The 26,015-nt window shown below is 50.6% G+C and overlaps 1 protein-coding gene across 2 annotated transcripts in view; it reads right to left on the minus strand.

Moving 5' to 3' along the window:
* Positions 1-347: 347 nt before the first annotated feature.
* Mtcl1 (microtubule crosslinking factor 1) overlaps positions 348-26,015 on the minus strand; it is a 49,568-nt gene continuing 23,900 nt past the window's right edge. For both annotated transcript variants that reach the window (XM_050166217.1, XM_050166218.1), the window contains 6 exons: positions 25,316-25,483; positions 22,019-22,273; positions 13,420-13,698; positions 11,556-11,587; positions 7,269-8,808; positions 348-1,520 (listed from right to left, as the gene is read on the minus strand). In XM_050166217.1, coding sequence (XP_050022174.1) covers positions 1,326-1,520; positions 7,269-8,808; positions 11,556-11,587; positions 13,420-13,698; positions 22,019-22,273; positions 25,316-25,483 — 2,469 coding nt within the window. In that variant the 3' untranslated portion in view covers positions 348-1,325. The remainder of the gene's footprint in view (positions 1,521-7,268; positions 8,809-11,555; positions 11,588-13,419; positions 13,699-22,018; positions 22,274-25,315; positions 25,484-26,015) is intronic.

The raw sequence follows: 26,015 nt of genomic DNA on the forward strand, positions 1-26,015 counted from the left end.
AATGACACCCATAGCTACTACCTTTCCTGATTAGAAGGGAAGATGCTGGCCGCATATACTTGTTGGTAGCCACCTCGACATGTCCCTCCTCAGCTCTAGTGTCTGCAGTGAAAACAAAGCCATTTATTTTCCTGGACCCCCAGAGTCCTGCAAGCGGCAATATCATGTCGCAAGGGTGCGGCCCCAGGAGATGTGTGACCAGCTCCCTCCTCTGCATCCCCTTTCCCTGCACTCTGCCAGCGACAGAAAACCTGGAGAAACGTTCCCTTTAGAGCTGAAGATGACAGGGGGAGGTCGGGGTGGGGAAGGAGCCAGTGAAGTGTGACACCCAAGACCTTGTTTCTTCCTTGTAAGGACTTTATTTCTGTATCATCATGGTCTCAGACAGACTCTGAGGCACCATCATTTGTCTCAATTTGGCATCCTCATGGGTTTTTGTTTCTTTTTTTGTAGTGCTTTTCCTTAAACAAGAAAATGTCGAGTGAGCTTTGTACACCGTCAGTTAACGTTTTAACAATAACTTAAAAACGGTGCCGTCGTCTCACTGGTACAGGGGACCAACAGGAACAGTGCGGTACAAGGAACTTTACAACAACTCACAGTGGGTCAGACTGACGCACACACACACGCAGGTGAGGGCCGGGACGGAGCAGTGTATGTACAGGCGCCCGAGGATGTGCAGCAGGCAGAGTTCATGGGTCACACAGTGAGTCTTAAGTCCATCTCATGGACTCCGTACCTTTTCACAATTGTTGACCTGCGTCCTTCCAGATGACAGATGCTCTTGTCTTCTGGCCTCGTGGCCTTTTCACTACAAAGAGTTCACAGAGTTGGGCAGTCTCAAGCATTAAAAAAGACTCTTTTTTTAACACTGAACAGAATGAAGTTTAACTTAGAGTGCTCTGAACTCAATGGTGAGAACCCCAAGCGTAACGAAACAGTGCAAATTGAACAGAGGCAGCAGGATTGGGAACAAGGTTGCTCGGAATCTCTTAAGATGTACATATTAAAACTCTTAAATCTACTTATACCTTATTTACCTTTTTGTTTAATATATTGTGTGTAAAAAAAGATGGAGGCAAAAATAGTTTTCTGAGCTATGAAAAAAATTATTACAGGCACATTTTTTTTTTTTCTGTTTCATGGCCGAAACATCTCAGTTTACCAGGTTGAACATTCAGCAGCCGTGTGTGTTTAAAGACATCCATTGACCTTGAGAAAGGCTACATCTTCCCTCTGGGGCAGAGCTGGGTGGATGGTGATGGTCTGGTTGTGCAAATTACAGTGAATTATTCTGGTGGTAATTCGTGCAAGCTTGCATCACGTCACGGGTGTGGCTTCTCCTCCGGTGGCTCCTCCTCACTGTGTTCCTCCAAGGACACTCGGTCTCCAGGTGACTGAGTCGGTGAGGCGGCGGGGGAGGGTGGGGCCCAACGGGATGGAAGGCGGCGGTTGGCTGGTCTCTCTGGCCTGGAGAAGCAGGGCTCTAGGGATGGCGCGAGTGCAGAACAAGGTAGTTCCTTCAGAGCCGAGAGAGGGAGACAGCGTTATTCAGACCTGGAGTGTCACGTGGGCCGTGGCCCCCAACACACATCACACATGCTGAAGTCGAATGGAACAGCCCAGGAGGCTACAGCATCTGAACGATTATGGCATGCGTGGAGAGGAACCTAAAGCGACCAGTACAACATTCCACGGGGATGACTGGCGACACAGGACACGTGACCTTTTACACTGCGGCAAAATACAACAAAACACAGGGACACGGTTCTGCGTGTAGGGCATCTCCAGAACTGGGCTCGAACACAGAGAAGATGAAGTAGCAATGGGGTCACCCTGTCTCAGTCCCATCCTTGAGCTCCTACTGAGTCAGTCTCGCAGGACCTCAGTCTACTGAGGCCCACAGAGCCCTGGGGTGGAACCCAGCTGTATCAGCAAAGAGAGCCAAACAGAACTCTGCCTCTGTTTATCCCAAGCTGACTGGCGGAAGGCTAAACAAACTCCCACAGTGTGGGGGAAAAAATGCTGCATGCAGAAACTTTAATTGAGGTCTAGTTTTCTTTCACGATCGCCACCGCGGCAGCAGCCTTACCAACTAGGACTAGACCGTGCTCACAAGTCGGTGTTTCAGCCACTGCAACAGGCTGAGTGCTGACCACGTGACACAGTTGTTTGCTTGTTTAAAAGGGCCGTGGAGCTACGTGTTCCTAGCCTGCAAGCCAGGGAACAGGGATGTCCAAACGTGGAAGTTACGGACACACAGAAAGGCAGAAAGCTGTGTCGCGCGGTGAACCATGGATGATGCTCAAACAGGTCCGGAGGGGGTGATATTTATGTGATGAAGGGCACAAGCATGATGTCATGGAATTAGGGCCCACAAAGGAAGTCAAGAGGCGAGCTAGAAGATTTAGACATGACGATGAAGAAGCCAGAATGAAGAGATTAGGAACAGAAGGGATGGAAGGACAGATGCCGTGTCCAGTGGGCAGGCGATGGTTTTCGGGACAAGATGAAGACATGACAGGGATGCTCAGAGATGGCCAGTGAGGATGTCATGACCCAAGGGCAGCAAGGGACCCACAGGCTTCTGTAAGAGCGGTGGAGTAATGGGGCAGTCTTTCCCTCATCCCTGAGGGGCCAGCAAAAAAAGAAAACACTGAGACCATTCCATCAGATGCCTCCTTTTGGTAGGCACCTTCCCTGACCTAGGAGAATCTTCCCCGGGCCGTTTATGCCAATGGTGCATCCACAGCCAGGATGTACTCATAGCTGCCATGTGTGTACACATGAGTCAAGTGGAACTGTATCTGTGTCTCCTCACCTCACCTCACAGTACCCGGAGGAGGGTGGGTACAGCTTGTGAAACCCACGTCCCTGCTCCCACCACTGCAGGAGTGAGCATGCGCACGTTTGCTGCCGTTGCTGTGGCTGCCGCTACAGGTCCATCCAGCCCCTTCCTCCCACCGAGGCTGAACAGAACCAGCTCAGAGACACCTGTCTGTGCAGGAAGAAATGTGCAGCCACGACGTCACGGAAACTAACATTTCCTTGGCAAGACACCAGCACACATCAACGAGCGATGTTGGCCTCTACCCATAAGCCAGTGAGGTGGCTGTGTGGGAAAACGGCCCTTCCCATTACTTCCTTGGCCATTCACCCTCTCCCCCTGCCATGGCAGCTATGTCTCCCTCAGCCCCAAGACAGCATCTCACTATGTAGCCCTGGCTGGCCACAAACTCACCAATATCCATTATCTCTGCCTCCCCAGGGCTGGGATTAAAGGTGTGCGTCACCACATACAGCATGACTCTGTGTTAGTTCTTCTGGTAGATTAGGAGGGTGACTACATCCTTGACTCAAACCAAATGTGTGCTTCCTCACAGGCCTCCCTCAGTTCAGGCTCTGAAGGCCAATCCCAGAGTTCTCAAAAATACAGGGAACAGGGATGTCCCTGCTACGATCCATTCGGCCAGTCCTTAGCAAGAACTTACTTTTCGGCCAATAGACTCACTTGAAAAGACAAGATACATTTGGACTTATTCTTCCTGGTATGGTGGTATGAAAAAAGGAAGAAAAAAAAAAACAAAAACAAAACAAAACAGAGAAGGCTCAACATAGCCCAGCACACAGCGACACACAGATGTAACTGAAATGCCAGCGAGCAGCAGTGGGTGGGTTGGAACCATAGACGCTGGGCACAAAGACTTGAGTTGTGCCTGAGATGCCTCCCCCCACCACCCCACCCCCGTCAATGTTCTTTCTCAACTACAAACTCCATGAGAGGGGAAATCCCAGCAGAATCTACATGCTAAATGGTTGACCCTGGAGGCACTCAAAGCGGGGTGTCTGCACTCAGTGTCTGTTCCTGGGGATGAGCGTGGAGTTCCACAGATGGTGATGAATGAGACCATGAGTACATCAGCTACACACACGACTCTCTGGGTGGAGGGAAGTGAGGAAGGAGGCACTTACAGTGTGAGGCAGGCAGGGCTAGAGTCCCCACGGGGCAGTTAGTAAGACAGTTTGGTTCTGGACAGGCAGACAGAAAAAAGGAGAGAAAACCAAGTCGGTTGGAAAGTTCGTTTCAAACAGAAGAACAGTGCAAGTATAGTCCCTGCTCCAAGGTGGCCTCGAGAGAGAACGGTGGTCCCTGGGTTCAAGCAGAGGCAGGCCGGGTAGAGGCAGGAGGAGGCGGCAATGGCACTTAAGACACAGGACTGACTTCTGCCATGTATCAACAAGCTGAAGAAGGAAGCAGAACCAAGGACGGGCAGTGGTCCCCTAGCTCTCTGATGGCGCTTACGTGACCAAGGGAGCGGTGAAGGTGCCTCGGCTGGGTACACAGCCTGGCTTGTTCTGGTCACAAGCTATGGCTGCCTGTGCTCACACGTCCCCTCCACCGTATTAGCTCTAGGAGGGAAGGATGCCAGAGCATTCTCTTGGCACAACTCTGCTTTGCTGCCAAGCTTCAAGAGAGGGAGAGGCTAGAGCCACTTGTGGGGTGAGAGAGAAGCAAGGAAGGGATCTCATGTGTGGAGATCCCGGTGGCAATGCCACACAGGGTGCTTGGCACAGGCAGGGAAAACACCAGCGGCTCCGCTGCTCTGAGTGCCAAAGGCAGACTCCCACAAATTCACCGAGATGAGGCGTGATTCCCAACGCGCCCATTACGTGGGGTCCAACCAAACAGGATTCTGCTGGCACCCAGAACAAGCAAGCTGCTGAGAAAAGGGGGAGATGAGCCCATGGCCTTGAAATGCTGCCAGTTGAGTCTCCCTGCGGGTTCTTGGGCTCTGAAACCGTCTGTGCACCTGTCGTGACTCTCAGCTTGTTTGGGAGCCGATAAGATGCGCACACGTGTGTGTGTGTGTGTGTGTGTGTGTGTGTGTGTGTGTGTGTGTGTTTGCATGCACGTGCACAAATAAGAATCTAAACACACGCTTTCTGGAAAATAAGGGCAGTGAGGGGTGACCGCTGTGACAACATGGGTTTTGCATCACAGGGCTTTGACTCCATTAAAGCATGTGGCATCTCTAGTACCTCTGGAGCACCCATTTTCTCACTCGCTGTCAAGAATACAAAGGTCCTTTGGTTCCCAAACTTAATTTCTCCGTGGTCTCTAAGATGAGTAGAAACTCAAGACAGCCAATTGACTCAAGACGCCTCAAAACGCGTTCTGTTTTACCCGAAGGCAACATACTCATCTACAAACAGACCCTCCCAAGCCACAGCTGAGGGCTCCTCAGGTTCGGGGGTGAAAAGATCAGAGGAGACACCATTTGCTACCTGAAAACTCTTATCCTGCGACGTCCTTTCTTTTCAGAGCATGTACAAAATCGTTCCCTTCTCAAGTTGGGCTGAGTGCATTTAGCATTATGATCTGGCTACAAGTCCATGGGGGCCAGGGAGTGAACTGTGGTGGTTTGAATAAGAATGGCCCCTACAGGTTCAGACATGTTAATACCTAGCCATCAGAGAATAGCACTGCTTGAGAAGGATTAGGAGCGGTGGCCTTGTTGGAGGAAGTGTGTCACTGGAGGTGGGTTTCAAAATTGGAAGTCAGGCCCAGAGTCCCTCTCTTCCTGCTGCCTGTGGGTCCAGATGTGGAACTGTTAACTCCTTCTCCAGCACCACATCTGCCTGCATTCTGCCGCGCTTCTCACCATGATGATACTGGGCTAGACCTCTGAAGCTGCACACAACCCCCAATTAAATAATGATAATGATTGATTATTAATTACTAAATAATTAATTATAATTAAATTCTAAAACTCTTAAGAAATCTGTCCCTAGAACTCTGACCTTGGGAAGAGCAGCTCATGGGATTGCCATTTCTATAGCTAAAAGTCAGAATCAGCAAGGCCTGCCCTACTGGTTTAAACTCTTGTCTTTTGAGTTTACTTACTCCTCCGAGGGCTGGACCGGGAGAACCTAATCATTTCTCCCCCGTGAGCAATTCGAGGCAAGAGGCAAAGGAAATATAGCCTTTCCCCTCCTGTCACCCAGGAAGCCAGAGCTACAAGGACGCAGAGGGCAGGCTGAGAGCACCCTGACGTTTTCTGCCTCTGCCCGTGCTGTATGTGGGAGCGGCTGGGCTTGGATGATGCTCGTGAACAAGGGCACAATGCAGGCTCCCGGGAGCAGCTGTCACGTGATCACTTACAGGCCAGCCCTGCTCTGTCAGCACTACATTGACAGTGAGGCGCCAGTCCCCACCGCCGTCACCACTCAGGACCACTGCTCCGTTGGCTGCGGACACAGGATTTTCTTCCTCGCTTTCGAGACAGGGCTCTCATTATGCAGCCCTGGATGGCCTAGAGCTTGGCGATAAACCTGCCTCTGTCTCCCGAGTGCTAGGATTGAAGCTGTGCACCACTATACCCGCGGGGTTCCTTGTTTGCTTGTGTGGTTTTCGATTCGTTTACCTTGCTTTTATTTTCCAGTGCAAGAACACAAGTGGATAGAGAGGTACAGGTGTCAGAACGGAACTCAGTGCTGACAGACTGGTGTCACCATTGCCACGCTCTATTGGGGCACTGTTTTTACTTCATCCACTGCCTGAGTCCAGTGAGGAAGGGAGGTTTATGAGACAACAATCTGCCGGTGTATACTGAGGTGGCCCGAGAATCCAAAACCTATTTTTGTTTTTTTTTTTCGAGACAGGGTTTCTCCGTAGCTTTTGGTTCCTGTCCTGGAACTAGCTCTTCTAGACCAGGCTGGTCTCGAACTCAGAGATCCGCCTGCCTCTGCCTCCCGAGTGCTGGGATTAAAGGCGTGCGCCACCACCGTCCGGCTTTGAAAACCTATTCTTGTAGTTCCCAATGAAAGGGTTTTGTGTCTGTGTGGCCCAAATACACGGTAACACACTCCTCATGAAGCCCACATAAAGTCTGCAGCAAGTCCTGACAGGTAGACAGACACACGTGCACGCATGGTTTCCACTCACTCCGTTTTCACCTTTGCACCAAGTCACACAGAGAAAAAGCCAGTGTGCTGCAGGTACAACTCCTAGACCAAGAGAGAAAGGCTAACCCAGACCAGAGGACAGAGTCGGAGCAAACCACGTCCTCATCATTTTGAGGACAGTAAAAGTAATCTCTTCTGTAAGTTACTCAGGGTCTGTATTTCTGTCTGTTCCACTTCACGGTTCACTGCGTTCCTGCCAACTTACAAGGATTCCCGAAACCAGTGCCCAGGGCCCACCCGGCCTTTCTAAGCTAGGCAGCTAAAGGCAGAGCTGATGGGAGACAGAGCGGTACCCAGTTTACCTCCATGGATCCTGGTTCAGCTGGTCCTGCTTCTCCGCTGTGGCTGTCGCTGGTGAGTCCTGAGGGGCCATGGGCGGCTAGCTTCTTCTCCTCCTTTAAGGCATGCTCCAACAACTTTTTGTTGAGGATCCGGGCTACATTCTCAGTGAGCGTGTAGCCAGGGGGGGCAGATAAGTCCTGTCTCACTGGTGTGTTCTCTCCCCCATCCTCCCTGCACACCTCTGAGCCCATGCCTAGGGGGCTGGGGGACCTTCCTCGGGAACTGGTGCCCGTTTCCTGGCCTGGACCCAGGTCCTGTCGAGGTTCTGCCGAGCGGGAACGGCTCCCAGCTCGCATCCCAACAGGACTGTGGTCAATGATGTTGAAGAGGCTGGAGAGGCCGTCGTTGATGGTGGTGTGCACGGGGCTCTCCCTGGTGGTGGTGGAGCGGGCCCAGGCTGACTCGCTGAACCCTTTCTGGGCCATGCCTGGCGAGGTCCTGCTATTTGGCTGATCAGCTTTGGACAGGGGCTTCCTCTGAAGCTTGGGAGAACCGTACTTTGGGGAGCAGCAGGTACGTTCAAACTTGGCCTGCACCTTCTCGATAGCAGGGGCCACCTGTCTGTTCCTAAGGCTTCGGGAAGGAGAAGACACGGGTGTAGTGCCACCTCCGGCTTTTGGAGTGAGACACTTGTGGGGGCTGCTGGTGACCCCGCCGGCACGCAGGGCCTCAGTCTGCAAGCCCACACTGATTGTCTGGACGGTCTGTGTTCCTGCTGTCCAGGACCCGTTGGTCTGGCAGGCCATGTCCCTGACTTGTGGTTCGGCGGGACCAGAGCAGATGGCATTCCTAACAGAGAAGGCCACCTCCTTCATGTCGTCACTCATGTTCCTAGACATATCTAGGCTGTGCAATGGGGAGGGGAACCCCAGGGAAGGGCAGACAGGTTTCTCTAGGGGGCGGAGAGACCCCTCCACATAGTCTCGGGAGTGTCTGGGTGGGGTGCAAGGCCACCTGTAGAGCACAGGTTCCGGATGACCTCCCTTGGCATCTGCCAGGTTCCCTCTCGCTCTGCTCATAGGAAAGGGGCCCTCGGGGTCCACTCGGCTCCTGCCCTCACCACCCGACACGATACTGTCAACCCGGCGGACAGCGGGGGGGCTGTGCAATACGTGCACCCCAGACTGCTCAGTGAGGACATGGCTCCGCAGTGGCTGCTTCTGGCAGTGCTCCGGGCTGGTCATGGTGTCTGTCGTCATGGTGACACTTGTGGTCAGGTACCAGGAGGAGTCAGGGAAAGGCTCCATGGTGGAGTCATGTCCTACCCGCCCCACCTCGGTCCTGTCTGCCCAGGGGTCTGGAGGCCTATCGGTCCCAGCCCTTGGGGAAGCATAGTCCCAGTTTTTGCTGTTGAACTCCTCGATGTACTTCAGGTCATCGGGAGACAGGGGTGGGGTGACATCCTCCTTGCTGCTGGCAGATGGTAGGCCCTTCTCAGGCAGGAATGGGGAGACGTCCATCAGACGTTGGAATTCAGACATACAGGACACAGACACAGCCCTGGGGGGGGGGGGAAAACAGAAGGGGTCAGCTCCTGGACTGTACTCTACACAAGATGTACCCGTGGAGGTGCCTGCCTCTCCCTGGCTCTTCAAAATCGGGTCAGCCGGGGCTGGAGAGATGGCTCAGCAGTTAAGAGCACTGACTGCTCTTCCAGAGGATCCGGGTTCAATTCCCAGCACCCACATGGCAGCTCACAACTGTCTGAAAATGCAGTTCCACGAGATCTGATACCTTCACACCAATGCACATCAAATAAAGTTAAATAAACCACTAAAAAAAAAAAAAACGGGTCAGCCACTCGACATCCTGCATGGTTGTTACGCTCACCCCATGAATGCCCACAGTTGTATAGCTCTGCAATTGTGCCTGCAGCCTTGCCTTGGTCTGAACTGAATAGAGCTACTCCCTCCATGGCCACACAGACGCGTGGATTACCCACCCACAGTCATGGCTAATTCCAGACTGTGGTCTGGCGACTCAAGCCACTACGGAGGATCACCCTCTGCTGGCTTCCACGAACCTGTGAAGATGAACAGGTCATACTCCCTAGCTACTGTGAGCCATAGGACGGGCAGAGGGAGACCCTGGTGAAACATCTACGTTCATCCGAACAGCCTCATCCTCCACTGGCCGGAAGGACACTGACTTTGACGCCTCCAAAGGCCACTTGGAAGATGTCGGAGGAAATAGAAAAGTGGAAACCCTGATCAGTTTTGAGTCTTGTCTCAACCTAGAATACGATCAAGCCCACCCAATTCAGTAAGGGGCGTCCTCGCCTCCTGTCCCAGCTTTCCTCTCGATAGCCAAGGTGTGTGTGTGTGTGTGTGTGTGTGTGTGTGTGTGTGTGTGTGTGTGTTGATTCTTTCTGTCCTCTAGAGGAGGAGAACTCCCTCAGGCACATGAACGATGGTAAAGGAGGAAGGCAGATGAGTGACAAGGGCCCGGCTTGGGTAGCCATCGCCCAACGGGTGTGAATGTGGGCACAGATCCTCATTTCAACTTCTCATGCTCCAATCTGACAGAAACTTGGGGAACGCTTTCCCTCTGCTCCCCAGTCTCCACAGAGGCGGTGGGGTGGCAGACTGGACAGACCAGGAGGTGGGTGGGGTCTTCATGTTGCTTGCCTATCCACCAGGGAAAAGAAACGGTCAGAGGCTGGGGGTCGGGTGTGCCCACCGACTCAGGTGACAGAATCGCTCCAGCTGCAGCAGAAGTGGGAGGCAAGGCGGACACCCACTTACCATCCCACTCGATCTGTTTCCTCTCAGCTTGACAGACGGACTTTATACCTAGGGTTGTAACTCAGTCCTAGCCACGCCAGAAGGGAATCTTATACCTGGTACCCAGATCACTCTCTATAGAACCTGGTAGTAACAGGAAGGCCAGACTGAGGCTGCCCTGGGAGCAAGCCTAAATGCTCAATGGTTGCTACACTGAACCACTAGAGGCAGTCACGAGTGGGGGCTTGTAGGGTTAGCTGGATGGAGAAGCACCGAGACGGCAAAGAATGGAGGGGTGTGGACCTTAGAAACGGCCACGCTGATGAAACAACAAGGCTAGGATGCCCTGGAAGCATGGCTGGGTGCCTCCTGGTACAAGAGATGAGGCATGGGCCCCAACATGGTTACAAGTCAGGGGGGCCACATGGCCTGGGGAGGGGTCGGCACCTTCATTGTTTTGTCTCAGACATTTGACGCTACTTAAAATTTGCAACCCCCATGTTGACTACTTCTGAAATCAGCAGAAGCAAGTAAGATTTAAAATCACAGTTACAGAGCACAAAGGAAGAGGGAGATGGGAGGCCTGGGTATCAAAAGCGAAACGGCGCGAGCCTTCATCTGGACACGGAGCGATTGCTGCTGTGAATGAATGGGCACAGCAGTTGATGGAGCCACAGCTAAACCGTGTGTGCTGCTTCTCTGGCTTCCTGTGTGTTCATACGTGTGAACTCCACGAAGAAAATAACAACAAAGAATCTGACTCCCCTATGTACGGATGAAGCAACTACGGCCCAAAGCACTTAAGTCCCAGACCCACGGAAGCACAGCAAGAGGCAGATGCAGATCACTTCCGGAGCCCAGGCCCACAAGTATACTTGCATTGCCTGGGGAAGACAGAGAAGGGCACCATGTCCGGGCAACTCTGTGGGTTCTGTGGAAACAGATGGTAGAGGCTGCAAAGGAGACAGTCTGTATTTACAGCCTCCAAGATCAGAGGGAAAAATAGGATGAGGGGAGCTGACGGCGGCAAACTGCCAGAGACACAGGATGCAATGGGGATAACACGCGTCCGTCTACGGAGGGAAGAAAAGGCAAAGCCAGAGAGCACAGGCTGTCAGGGAGGAAGCTGGGTGCAGCTAACACGAGGGTCGCAGCTAAGGTCTGTTCCCTCTGGGAATCACAGCAGGGAAAGCTGCAAAGACAAAACAAACCCCCCATTTGCCATGAAGGACACCTCAGAAATGGAGTGGTTTTCTGAGCTGCCCATAAGAAAGTCTTCACAGACCTTTGAAAGACTGTTTTTTTTTTTTTTCCAAGCACTCCTCTGGACGTGGCAAACACGGTTCTTATCCTAAGACACAAACCAGCGCACGTTGCCTTTTTGCTGATGCTAATCTAGGAAACAAATAGTTTAACAGACGCTACTTACTGTAAATTGTTTTGAAGAGTACCCACCAACACTGCATGAAAACAGTGGATCCTTAAAGGCAAAAGATTTAGAATTTAGCAATCAATTTTACTTACCTTTGAAGATTTCCCTTGCGACTTTCTTCTTCCTGTAGAGAAAGAAAGAAAGAAAGAAACAAACAAACAAACATCTGTCAGAACCAACTGATTCTGGCTTCCTAGGAATCCCGTCTGCACTAAGTGACTTGTTTTGCTATGGTCTCTTAAGATGTGGTTCAGAAGGCTCACTGAGGCCAAGTCCTAGGCTACTGCCCTGAGCCCTTTGAAGTGGAACAGTAAAAGCTTCATCCACAGCATCATGGGAGGGTAGGAGCTTCTGAGGTCTCCCCAGGGAGGCAGGGGCCCGCCTGAGTGAGAAACTTGTTGAGTAAATGGTCCTCCCGCACCCCCACTGTATGGAGCTCCAAGAACTGGCAATCTTGAGTAAGTCCAGGTGCGTGTGTGGGGGGGTTGGAGTGGAAGATGACGGTGGGCAGGGAGGTGGGAGACCGATGTCCTCCGGTCCAGATCTTGCTATGGAGGTTGGTATGGGTGGCATCTTTGGGGCAGGGACTCCTGCTTGTTTCTGAACATTCCTGGTTAGGATCAGATGTAGAAAAACGGTGACTTCCCCTGAAGGGCAGCAGGAACTGTGCTGACCAACAGCGGCAGAGACAAAGGTTGTCTATTGAGAAAGACTCGCGTGCTGGCATGGTTTGGAAGAAACAGTCACTGGACAGTAATGAAACCGTATTCCTTGCACAGCCATACTGAAGCGTGCCTTCTTCACAGACAGCAAGCCTGTGCTTCCACCACACAGAGGAGTAAGGGTCTCCCTTGGACCCGTGCTCTCTCTGCTACAAAGCTGTACCACGGAGATTGCCTGCAGATCTGTGGCGGGGAACACCAACCATCAGACATCCTACCGACCTGCTACACACTGATGGGGGTAAGGCATCTGACTTCACTGACCTGACTGACGTACGTGGTTTAGCATCCCTTAATCCAAAAATCTGTAACCTGAAATACTTCAAAATCTGAAAATTCTGGACTTTGTTTCGCACGCAAAATAAGCATAGAATAAAATTGCCTTCAGGCTCTAGGCATAAGAGGAATATGGAATGTAAATGATTTTTGTGTTTGAATCGAGTCCTATCCCCAAGATGCCTTTTTATGAACATGTAAATATCCCAAACTCCATGACAGTTGGAAACCTGAAACCCTATGGTCTCAGCATTTTGAACCAGGGACATTCAACTCTCATTAAATGTCCCCATACTTCAGCACTACCCGAGACAAGTCTCCTAAGTATGAAGTATTTGGAAGAACAGTAGCCAGTACGGTCACTGTAAACCGGCTCATGTGTAATGATGCCCACAGCAGGGTGCCCACCTCATCATCCGGGTTTGAGACAGGGTCTCACTATTCTCATACCAGTTTTTAAACTGTGGCTTTAGAAACAAAACCATCAGAGGAAAGTAAGTGGCGTCGTGCCGCAGAAACTTTGGTGGCTCTCTCGAATTCAATCATTTGTCCATCCACTTGTTGGATGTTTTTCCCTTTCACCAGAATAACATATTGATTGCGGTTCCCATTTAGTGATATCTACCAAATGTTAAGGTATTCTTTAATACAAATTATTTCTCAGCCATCTGAGTTTCCTAGAATCAGAACATGCATAATGATTTCAAGAAAAGTTGAAACTATACATTTGTCTACTGAGTTTTGTGGACGACACTTGTTCTTGAGAGTTTTCATGTTACATGGGACCTTACGTCCAGCATTTCTGAACCCAGAACAAGAGGGCTAGGTTAAACTGACCACGGGAGTAGGGTCGTGGTCTGGGGCACTAACTTGCCGGGAGGGAACTGCCAGACACTGGCTGCACAGCATGTTGGCTCCCTCCTGCTGCTGTAACCTCAGAGGACAAACCCAGGCTGACCTTGGCAAGGCAGTTCCTGAGGGGTGGAGGATCCTCTGGGTCATCGTCCATGGACAAAGCGTCCAAGTACAGGTTCTCGCTGGCCGAGCACCGGTCCGACTCCTTCAGTTTGGAAAGCGGCCGGTCTTCAAATGGGATGGAATCAGTGTCTGCACAGGGCCACATGGACACAGGCCGGGGAGCACGGAGGTCTCCTTGGTGTGGAAAAGGGCGGGCGTCGTCTTCCTTTTGACTGCAGAGGAAACTGCCGCTTCTCCGGGGGCTGTTCTCTTTCTGCAACTGAGTGTCAAAACGGAAACAATAAGCCTCCCTTTCCAGTGTGACAATTTTGCTAAGCCCATCCTTTCTCCACTATGTTGAATTACGTGTCTACCTGAAAAGACTTTTTAGAATCAAATGTGCTTAATGGCATGGCATCAGGTTCAAGATGTCGCACCGTACCACAAATGCTTCCTAGAGAGAAGCACACTTTACCTGGACTGCAGAATCTTCCTGCCGCAAATATTTGTGTTTTGAGGGTTTTCGCTACTGTCTTCTTCATTTCTGTTGTACTCATATAATTGATCAATTATTGTGCTTACGGGAAATTAAGACATTTTGGGTTCAAGTTTAAGGGGAACAAGCATCGTGTTTAATATTTCTTTCACAGGAACCTCCAGAACTTTAGCAAACTCCATTTTCCTACCTGACCCAAGGCAGATAACAAATTCGATACAGAACCGAGGGACTGAACTGGATTGTAGTCACATGGTGCTCAAGACGACGCTAACTTTGCTAGAGAGAGTTAAAACTTAGCTATAAAGACGACTAAAGACCTGGAACACTTTTTGGCCTGACTTGGTAAACTCAAGTAGTAACGGGTAAAGATGGGTCACTTGGCGTGTCGATGAAAGGGCTGGGGGTACAGTTAGTGGGGGAGCACTTGCCAAGCACGTGCAAAGCCCTGATCTGGTTCCCAGCAATTGAAGAAGGCGGGGCTGCAGCTGCGGAGGGTGGCTTGCTGCTTTGCAAGCAAAACTGGTTTCCCAGCTCTTGGAAACAGGTGAGCAGCAGGGGGCCTGGCAGGTGCACTCACTGGGCCAACAAGCACCTTTCTTCCAGTGGGAGATCTTAAGTGGAGTATTTTATCAGACAGCCATATAAAAATCACTGAGGACTGATGGGATGTCCCAGAGATGTGGCTCACGGGTGGCGTCCCTCTTACTTACTGCCTCCCTCTTTCTAAATACCTATAGAGAGTGCAATCGAGGCCTGAAGCTACTCTCACCTAGGACTTTCTAATATGATTACGTGCTCACCCTCCTAAACTGGCTGTTCTCTTGAATAAGTAAATTATCCAACGACCAGAATGACATTTTCATTTCACTGGAAAGCGTGGCCAACTCAAGATATCCAGTCCTCAAGGGCTGAGATGACGAAGGAAGTTTTTTTTTTTTTTTAAAAATCCCTCAAACCCAGACTGATTATTTTTTTATTAAATTTTTTTATATTTATTGAGTGCTACATTTTTCTCTGCTCCCCTCCCTGCCTCTCCCCTCCCTCCTACAACCCTCCCCCAAGGTCCCTGTGCTTCCAATTTACTCGGGAGATTTTTTTCTTTTCTACTTTCTTCTTCCCATGTAGATCTATATAAGTCTCTCTTAGTGTTCTCATTGTCTAAGTTCTCTGGGATTGTGGTTTGTAGGCTGGCTTTCTTTGCTTTATGTTTAAAAACATGAGTGAGTACATGTGCTAATTTTCTTTCGGGGCCTGGGTTACCTCACTCAAAATAATGTTTTCTAGCTCCATCCATTTTCCTGCAAAATTCAAGATGTTATTTTTTTCTGCTGTGCAGTACTCCATTGTGTAAATGTGCCACATTTTCCTTATCCATTCTTTGATCAAGGGACATTTAGGTTGTTTTCAGGTTCTGGCTATGACAAACAAAGCTGCTATGAATATAGCTGAGCATATGTCCTTGTGGTACGATTGAGCATCCTTTGGATATATACCTAAAAGTGTTTGAAGAAGGTTGTTTCCTAGTTTTCTGAGAAATCACCACATTGACATCCAAAGGGGCTGTACTAGCTTGCATTCCCACCAACAATGCAGAAGTGTTCCCTTTGCCCCACAATCTCTCCAGCAAAAGTTGTCATCAGTGTTTTTGATCTTGGCCATTCTTTCAGATGTAAGACAGAATCTCAGAGTTGTTTTGATTTGCATTTCTCTGATGACTAAGGATGTTGGACATTTCCTTAAGTGTCTTTCAGTCATTTTAGATTCATTTGTTGAGAGTTCTCTGTTTAGGTCTGTACCCCATTTTTAATTGGATTATTTATTATTTTGATGACCAACTTCTTGAGTTCTTTGTATATTTGGAGATCAAACCTCTGTCTGATGTGGGGTTAGTGAAGATCTTTTCCCATTCTGAAGGCTGTCGTTTTGCCTTGTTGACCATGTCATTTGCTTTACAGCAGCTTTTCAGTTTCAGGAGGTCCCATTTAATTGTTTCTCTCAGTGTCTGTGCTGCTGGGGTTCTATTTAGAAAGTGGTCTCCTGTGCGAATGTGTTCAAGTGTACTTCCCACTTTCTCTTTTTTAAGGTTCAGTGTGGCTGGCTCTATGTTGAGGTCTTTGATTCATCTGGACTTGAGTTTTGTGCATGGTGATAGATATGGGTCTATTTTCATTCTTCTACATGTTGATATCCATTTATGCCAGCACCACTTGTTAAATATGCTTTTTACCCCCATTTGACATTTTTTGCTTCTTTGTCAAAAATCAGGTGTTTGAAGATGTGTGGATTGATATCTGGGTCTTCTATTAAGTTCCATTGATCCTCCTGTCTGTTCTTATGCCAGTACCAGGCTGTTTTCAGTACTGTAGCTCTGTAGTAGAGTTTGAAGTCAGGGATTGTGATGCCTCCAGAAGTTCTTTTATTGTACAGGATTGTTTTGGCTATCCTGCGGTTTTTTTTTTTTGCTTTTCCATATTTAGTTGAGTACCGTTCTTTCGAGTTCTTTGAAGAATTTTGCACCTGTTCTGGTGGAGATCGCTGACTCTGGATCCGGTCACTGGCTCAATCCTGCTCCGCCAGTGTCCCAGGACAGGTTTGGCTCCAGGGGCTGGATTTGCTCCTGACTTCTGCACCCAGGGGAGCTTGTTCGCGCTCTGTCCTAGGTAACTGGTTCTGTCCCACTCCGGTTCTGGTGGAGATTGCTGACTCTGGGTCAGGTCGCTGGCTCAATCCTGGTCTGCCAGTGTCCTGGGTTGGCTTCTGGGACTGGATTTACTCATGGTGGAGCTTCCCCAGACTGGTTTTTAAAGAGCATCTTTACCAGTTGCATCTCTGAAACCCAATCTGAGCCTTCATCCATGAGCTTGCAGAGAAGCATGGCTTGTGAATGCTCAGGAGGAAGCTGGACAGGACAGAAGGACCCACAACTCGCTTTTCTAATTAAATGTCTCTGAGCATCATTGCTAGTCCATGAGAAGATGGGGGTCCCTGTCAGCAGCAAAATCTTAGATGCCGGTCTGCGGCAGGCTCGATGTTAAATCAGGGAGAGAACAGATTACTCCAGATTCGAGCTCGGTCCCCTCTACCCTCTCCTCCCCCTCCCTAAGGACACATTTCTTCGCAGTTCCCTTAATGATGCTAAATACTTTATTTAAAAAAAAATCTATAAAAAGGAAAGCTTTTTATTATATTTCTCTAACGCATGTCAGCGCAGCTGAGTTTAACACATGATCATCTCCCAGGGTATTTTGGGCAAAGAATTAAAATGCAAGCATCACACTGGATGCTGTAAATGGGCACCGAGGGTGTGTGTGAAGGGGGAGAAGGAACGACTAAAGAGAGCTACGAACAAACACAACCTAGCTCACTCAAGTGGGGCTGCAAAAATAAACCCAGGCAGCCAGCAGCCGTTTGCACCGGGGCTGCTAAGTGTCAGGTTTCCTAAAAAACCAAGCCGAAGAAGCGGCCAGAGCTGGCAGTCCCTGCGGCCGAGATGCTTGCGTGCCGCTGCAATAGTCTAGTGGGTCCTGACCGGGTAGGGTTTCCCGGGGCCACACGCCGACTGTACTTGCGATCTTGCAGTAGAATGCATTTAATGTAAATGGAAAATTTAACAGGCTTGTATTTCAAATAATTGAGCACGACAGACTCTCAAGAGCGTCACCTTACAGAGGGTGAAAAGAAAAAGGTCACCCTGGGAAGAGGTTTAGAGGGTGCCCGGCTGCTCGGGTTCTCACGGCAGTTGACTTGAGAAAATGAAGTGGAAGGAGAACAGGTAACAGAATCGTTCCTCTTTTAGCTCCCTAAGTACAAATATAGAGACATTCCGTGGCAGTGGCTACGGAGAAATCCACTGTGGCCCCATAAACGGTAACTGACCCCCCCCAACACACATGGGTTGAGAGTTCTACCACGAGAGATGAGACGCGCCGAGTGACCGTAGCCACATTCCCACAATCCTTTGCCACACAGACCGCGGCATCGTGTGGTGTAGAGATTATGCGTGAGTTTACTGTCACTGGGCGAGTATGAAGCACATGTTCCGGGAGTGGAAAATGGATTTACTGTTGCTTCCTTAGCTGTCTGTATCGAGATCTCATAGCCAATGCTATATGGCTTCTCTGGGGGTCAGATATTGGGGGGGGGGACACCGCGAGGAACACTCATCTGCGGAATGTTGAGAGTTCTACCACGAGAGATGAGACGCGCCGAGTGACCGTAGCCACATTCCCACAATCCTTTGCCACACAGACCGCGGCATCGTGTGGTGTAGAGATTATGCGTGAGTTTACTGTCACTGGGCGAGTATGAAGCACATGTTCCGGGAGTGGAAAATGGATTTACTGTTGCTTCCTTAGCTGTCTGTATCGAGATCTCATAGCCAATGCTATATGGCTTCTCTGGGGGTCAGATATTGGGGGGGGGGACACCGCGAGGAACACTCATCTGTGGAATGTGCAGCTAGACATTAGAGCAGCAAGCAACTGGTGAGAGCTGTGCGCGGTTCCCCTCGTGCCGACCTCTCCCTGCGCGTCAGAGCTGGCCTGCTCTTTCACAAAATGCTGACAGCTACTGCGCTGGTGTTCGGAAGCCCTTTCTGTTGTTCCTTTTGGAAACTACAGCTCCCAGATTCCTCCTGGATTACGGACACCTGCGCACGCGCGCGTGCGGGCGCACACAGGTGCAGGACATTTCTCCCAGATACCCTTGCGCTTCCCGTTAAAAAGCGAGCTTCCACGAGGTCTCGCTCTCTTGCCCCTTACCCTTGTGTGTCTTGCACACCTGTCCCTTATCGTGTCCCCCTCCCCCCATTTAAGTGCACCCACGTGGGAGCCGCGTGTCTATGTCTTCTCCTTTCGTGCGTGTCTTGTCTGTCCTGTGTTTGTCTACACACACACCCGCTTTAAAAGAATAATACTTTCCAATGCTGACTGCTCCAGGGGAAAGGCTAGACCGAGTCCTCAAAGCCACGTCTGCATGCGTTCAGCATCTTTTCACTGGGGACCCGTCTGATGAGCAGGGAAGCCTATGCAGACCTACAGCACAGGTGTGAGGACCAGGGGGACACCTGAAACACCAGGCTGCGGCCACGCGTAAGACACGGCAATCAAGTTCAGCTCCTGGTCCTTGCTTTTATTGCCTAAAAACGGTATCAAAGTGAGGTGGCAGCTCAGCCCTGGGTCACTGTTGCCTCAGAAACTGAGGGTTATCACATGTGTCTAACCAAATTTTTCTTTGCTAAAAATTCCTCATTCTCCAAAGAAAAACACAGATCTCAGATACCTGTTTGACTGACAGTAAGTACGACTTTCAAAACTGAAGAAGTCAGAGACAGGATGGATGAGCGGCAATGAGCAAGAAAAGGGGACCCCAAAGGCCCATGACAGGGGGCACAATGGTCTCATAGGGTGTAGCAGGGACACTCGAGGTAAACAATACAAGCAGTGACCAAGAGTGCAGGTTCCCTGGAACCAGGCTGCAAAGGCTTGCTGTAGTACAAATTCTACCTGATCTTATATAATAAAATAACAAAAACCCAGAGTCAGTTATTAGGGGTGAAAGCTGAAAGATCAGAGAAGCAGAGCAGCAGCCACTAGTTCTTAGCTCTGCGAAACTCCCAGACATGGGGTATCCTGCCTCTGCGAGTCATCAAACTGAATGCTCAGACAGAACGCTGTGGCCCTGTCACTTCCTGTCTTACAGTCCTCTCTTCACCCAGACATATCACTCCTGTCTCCACCTCTCTAGTGCTGGGATCAAAGGTGTGAGCCTCCACCGCCTGGCTGGTTCTCTTTTAGGCTGGGTTGATCTAGTGTGGCCCAGGGTAGCCTTAAAACTCAGAGAGATCCCTCTGCCTCTGCCTTCGAAATGCTGGGATGAAAGGTGTGTGCTACCTCTATGGTTAACTAGTGGCGAGCTCTGCTCTTCAGGCAAGCTTTATTGGTTAAAACACAAACAACATATCACCACAGCCTTCTTATTCTTCCTAGGAGATAAAGCCCAGCCTCTTGGAGGGAGGAGAAAGCTTCATGCAATTTACAGGGCCCAAGAAGCACAGAAAATTAGACATGGATTCACCAAGAGTCCTCCGCAAGGTTACATAAGCGGTAACAGTTGTGGGGGAGGGAAGGAGCTGCCAGGGGTTGAGCTGCCTGTGGGCTGAGACGCCTGCAGTTTGTGCACCAGTGATGCAGCTCACGTGAATCATTGGCGCTACGGTGGGCTCTTCGGTGCGGTTTCCACCTGGGAGCCACCCAGGCTCCAGAAAAAAACTTTCCTCCTAGGTGGGTCACTAAACTAGATCTGGGGGGAATCATTCTTTGGTCTGAATCAGAACTCCATCTGGGGCAGAGGCATCTGCTCACACCCCCTCAGAAAAAGTCAAGTCGGGTGCGACAAAACGGCAATCATTTTATAGGAACACATGCCGTTCTGCCGCGCGGCAGGCCCCTCAACAGAGTACAGATGCTAGGCACAGTCTGGCAGATTCTTCACAGGGCTGGATTTCCAAACCACACAGGAAGTGAGGACTTTCCTCTTGGAAGTATTTGGAGAATTTTGAAATGGAGCCATATCAAATATTAGCAAGGTGACTGAACCCAGAAAAGCCTCTGCCCCTTCTGTCCCTAGGGTGCTTCCTCTCTCCTGTTCCTTAATCAGAGGCTCTGGGTCACTTTTAAATCACGTGGTTCATTTCTGAGTCCCTGAAAATCTGGACTGGACTTCACCATGGCCCTTCAACTTTAGCGCAAGAACTGTGCCGTACACGTGGCCGGAGGAGCCTCATTCTCAACAGGTTCTCAAACTAACGCCGGCCAGGCGAGTATTAATAATAGAGACACGCTGTACTTTCTTTATCATTTCTAGCTGACAGTTCTTAAGGCTCTGGGCATTTGTAAGAGTGACAGGTTGGAAGAGGCAAGGTATCTATCTGTAGGGGTAGGAATCTAGCCAGGAAGAAATTCAACACACGCTTCTCACCGTGAAGTAAAAAGCTTTCTGAATTTCCACACCACTCTGGGCCAGCTGCAGCTACACAAACCGCACCAAGGGCACGCAATGCAGAGAAGGATTAGCCAGGCAGGAGGAAATCAGCTTCCTATGCTCTCCCTGCATCCATCAGAGTTTGTTTATCGGGAGGTGATGAGCTACCAGACACCTCCCTGGATTCTGTTTCCATCTAATCACAGCTCAGCAAAACCCCCAGCAGGCGCAGTCCCCAGCCAGCAAACAATGACTTCTAACTCAATTTGGTAATTACTTCACTAATGGTGATGAGTCCATTCAGGCTGCAGCCAGCGCCATGACCGGGTCTTCCGGGGCATCCTAAGTGTTAGCTTACTCAGGAGCAGAACTTTCTGAGGATGACCTGAAATAACCTCCCCTTCCAAGTCAAATCCCTTAAAAAAAAAAAAAAAAAAAAAAAAAAAAAAAAATCCTTCCCAGTCCCTGTACAAAAGTAGACCGCCTACAAACTCTGCAATGAAAAGGTGTGTGTCATGCGAGAGTATGGTTCACCTTGAACTGTCAACTTCACTGGGTTGAGAAAGGTCTAGATGAGTAACTAGTAACGTTGACCAGGGTGTGTTTGCAGTGGCCACTACATCCTGGGGGCTCTGACCTAATAAATCAATGAATTCCTAGACAAATTCAAAGACGGTGGCATTATTGGAAGATAGTAGAGGACAAGAGGTGGGGGTGTAGTTGGAAGAAGTTGGTCCCTGGGGCTGTGCCCTTGGAGCTACAGCTTGCCCAGTCCTCCTGTATTGCTCTGTGCTGCCCGTCTAGCACAGACGAACGAGAGCCTCTACCACGTGCTCCAGCCACCCTGCACCACTGACTGACGCGAACCACGCCTTTTAAGTTGATCTCACGGGTATTCTGGTGCACCAAAGTAACTAACGCGTGGCGCGTGGGAGAAGAACTCTGCCACGGGAAACATAGCCTGTCTCATTCTTCCCCTGCATGCCCTCAACGGAAGGCAGGGGACAGCAGCAAGCTTCTTTCTCTAGGTGCCCCTGGCTCCCAGGGCCATGAGCTGTCTGCATGCTGCTTGCTCCGGGTGCAGCAGCTGCCGCCCACTCTGGGGCTGCGGCACACCTACCTGCTCCACCCGCCACAGGAGTTCCTCTTTCTGTCGCCCCCACTCCTGCCGCTCGCTGTCCAGGCGTTCCAGCAGCTCCACCTTCTCTCGGTTCCAGTTCTTCTCCCGGTGATGGATCTGCCAACGCAGGTCCATGACCAGGCCGTGGCTGTCGGCCAGCAGCTTCTGGTGGACCTCTCTCTCCTTCTTCAAGGTCCCTTTGCCCTCCGCAGAGGAGTCGAGCTCTCCCAAGCTTTTCTCAGCCTTCTCTTCCAGCTGCCAAAGAAGACAAGACTCAGGGCCACCCTCTCTGAAAACCAGCATTGGAGACAGAAAGCAAGCTCAGAATACCTGCACAGGATCCCGGGATGCATACTACCTAAGCCAAGCCGGTCTGATTCCATGGGAGAAAGAACCAAACTTCATTTTTAAGGCCAGAATTTAGAATGTCGGATATAAAATCTCCTAGATTGTTGAGCACCGCTCTAACAGACTCCTTGGGTCTACCTCCCTTCCAGCCTCAGTCACTCTGTCTTCTGCCTCTACAGCTCTTTGTAGGTGCTACCATGCTTGCTCGGTCCAGTATCTTTGGCCCCGATGTGGGACAACAATGGAACACAGTATTCTTTAATAAACATTTCTCAAAGACCCAGGGGTGAAATGTAGAAACCAAAGAACTACCAAAGAGGAAACCGATAGAAAGCAGAGAGAAACAGTATCATGCAAAGGCAAGGGCACTAGGGTGTGCATGTAGGGCTTCCTTCCTCTGGGCGCCCACGAAGCATCCTAAGTGCTTTTGGTTCCTAGAACCATCGATCACTGCTCATGGTGCTCAGGGAGCACACCAGACTTCTCCTCGGAAACTATGCGAGTCAGGTAAAGATGGGCACCTCTAAGCAGCTGAGGCAGAAATGCAAACGGGATAAATGTGCTGGCTGGTTGGCTCCTGTCCACCTGACAGAAACCTAAACAGATCTTGGAAGAGGAAATCTTAATTAAGAAGAGGCCTCTTTAGGAATGGCCTGCAAGCAAGTATGCATGCTATTGTTATGGTTGATAATTGATGGGGGAGGGGAGGGCACAGCCCATGGTGGGTAGTGCCATGGCTAGGCTGGTGGTCCTGGGTTCTACAGGAAAGCAGGCTGAGCAAGCCATGAGGAGCGAGCGACCCAGGAAGCAGCTCTCCCCCATGGCTTCTGCAACAGCTCCGCTCTCTGGGTTCCGGCCTTGACTTTCTACCCTGCCTTCCTTCAGGAACTACCTCCATTGGGCTGGCCTGTCTGCAGGGGAAGAGACACCCCCAACTGAGGAACTACCTCCGTCAGGCTGGCCTGTCTGCAGGGGAGTTTTTTCTTCCAAGAGCCTAGCAGCCTGTGCCAGGCCTTAAGGATTGACTCAGCAGACTAGAAAGGCTGTGTCTTGCTTTGGTTTCCGCTATACAGAGATGCTTCCATGGGCCTCACACTTGCAAGGCAAGTGATTTTATTTTGAAATTGGTTCCTGTTTGTTACCAAGCATGACCTCAGACTTGGGATTCTCCCCCTGCCTCAGTTTTTCTACAGGTATGTGCCACCAAGCCCAGCTAAGCAAAGGCTGCCCCATGTGTTGCTGGATCCTCAGTATTTAGAGCAAGGTCTTAGTTTGGGAGGAAAAAAAATAGAGATTTGGGCTCTGCTGAAAATATCTGGGCTTTTGATTTGTATTTAAGCAGAAGGCCAAGCTGACCCTGGGATGTGTATGTTGAAGAAATGTCCTGAGCAGGCGGGGCAGAAGACGAACAGGCTGTGGTACTACCTGGCTTCTGAACTTGAGGTCCTAGCTTGTTTCCTGGCAAGGAAGGCTCTGTTCTCCCCTGAGGCTTTAATTGCAGCCAACACTCTGGTGGATTTCAGGCTCCTCTGAGACAAACATACAATGTTTGAAAGTGGCTCGCATTGACACGTTTGTCTTCCTTCTTACCCACATGGATCCCCTGCATACTTCTGAAGGGACTTAATGGCTCCTCCTGGAAGAGCAACCTTGCACACTTCTCCCCTGTGGCTCCTGGCAGTCTGGACACCAGGATGAACAGAGCATCTGGTAAGAAGCCCTCTCCTGAGCAGCCGAGAACCAAAACAGAGCCACGGTTCTATCATTTCGTAGGTTGGGCCTGACTCTGTTCCTGCCTCTTCAAGGATATGAGCCTTAAACCTCAGAAGACAGAGCAGGTGAGCTTGTGGAACCTGGTGGCAGATGGCAGCAGGGTCGGTTGCAGTACAGGTGAACTTGGAGGTCCCTAAGGTTATGCCACAGAACAGGTGAACCTGAGGGGTGCCAGGGGTCACTGGTAATGCAGGTAAACTAGGGAGGCATCCTGGGTCAGGTGGTGGTGCAAGTGATCTTGAAGGGTACCTGGAGGTCATGTGGCAGAATAGTGAACATGGGGAGTCCTAGGAGAGCTATTTTCTTCAGGGTGACAGGCTCTTCCCATCTTTTATCACGACTGAGGTTATTTACAAGGTATCTCCTCCTTCTTAGGGGACTTTTTCCTTTCATGACTGAGCCAATCCGTATAAAGTTTTAATTACTTTATAGTTTGCCTCACAACAAAGGCTAAAAGATACACGCCACACACAGGCCTTGTTCCTGCCTTCTGACCTGACAGCACCCTGGAGCAGCAGACACTGTGCAGGGGACGCCCAGAGAAACAGCTCAGCAAAGGCTGCTGCTCCCTATGGGCGGGGCCACACTCCCCAGGCTGACTGTAAATCCTCGCTGGAGGTGGGTCACCTGGGCTCTCCCCATGACTCAGATCTGAAGCACGCTGCCCCTTCTGGGCCTCGGTTCCTTTGATATAAAAGGGACATTTGATTTGACAAGGTGTCCAAGCCACGAGAGGAAGATCTTTTCAATTATTTCCAAAATTCTAAAGGGCAGCCACCTGTTGTCTTTTCTCAGCGGGGACAGAACCACAGTGTGAAGTCAGTGCGAAGGCGCACACCTTTTATCTCAGCGTTTGGGAAGCAGAGAAGCAGGTGAGGCTAGCCTGGTCTACATAGCAAGTTCCAGTCCAGCCTGGTCTACACAGCAAGTTCCTGTCCAGCCAGGGCTAAACAGTGAGCACCAAAGGAGCAGACAGCACAAGGAAATGCTACTGGTGAAGATGTATTCACCCTCGGGAGGGAGACTACCGTGAACAATGGGACTTGGGAGGTGAGGCCCTTCGCGGACAGCCTCAAGACCCTCTCCTCTCCCTGCCCCAACCCGGTCCACAAGGGTTGCTCGAGAGGGAAGAGGGGGGACAGTGTTCAGGAGGGAGGCGGCCCAAGGGGCGGGTACCTGCTCCAGGCGGCACTTAAGTACAGCCCACTCCACATCCCAGGCAGCCTTGTCGCTGGCGTACTGCTGCTGCAGCCGGAGCCGCGCATGCTCATCTTCCCGCAGCTCCGAGCGGAAGTCCTCCAGCAGGGCCTTGAGGGCCCTGAACAGCTGCTGATTTTCTGCAACCTGTAGGAACAGAGCCAGGGGAACCTCACTTAAGAGTGTCTCAGGCTGCAGTGCCTTCCAGGTTCCCTGCAGAAGGCGCCTGTGGGTGGAGCCTACAATCACCGAACAATGGCAAGATGGTCCCCTCTCTGACGCCAAGGCCCTGAGCAGGTGTGTTCAGAGGCTGAACCATGGACTGGTGCTGTGGGCACCTAAGGCACGGGGATGCTCTCAAGCCTGAGGGTTAGTTTAGAATCCCACTGGGAGCCCTTGATGCCAGTCGGTCGGACAACGCTGCGGGGCTTCAGACACCCTGTGCTCTGAGTTGGGCTGGCTGCGGTGGTACCCATTGCTCCAGTGCAAGCTACTGAACTAGAAGTAATCAATGCGGGCCTAAGAACTCTGGGAGACACAGGGCGGTCACTCTTTGACTTCTGGTAACTCAGAGAGGAAGGGAGCTTCTGAGAGTCCCTAATTAAAGCAGGAGGGGAAATAATGCTCACCTTACTCATCACAGGCATTTGCGGATTCCAAGACGCAACTCTGCCCTTAT

The sequence above is a fragment of the Alexandromys fortis genome, unplaced genomic scaffold (genome assembly GCF_014885135.2).
Source record: "Alexandromys fortis isolate MF-2015 unplaced genomic scaffold, M_Fortis_MF-2015_v1.1 scaffold_143, whole genome shotgun sequence".
NCBI lineage: Eukaryota > Metazoa > Chordata > Mammalia > Rodentia > Cricetidae > Alexandromys > Alexandromys fortis.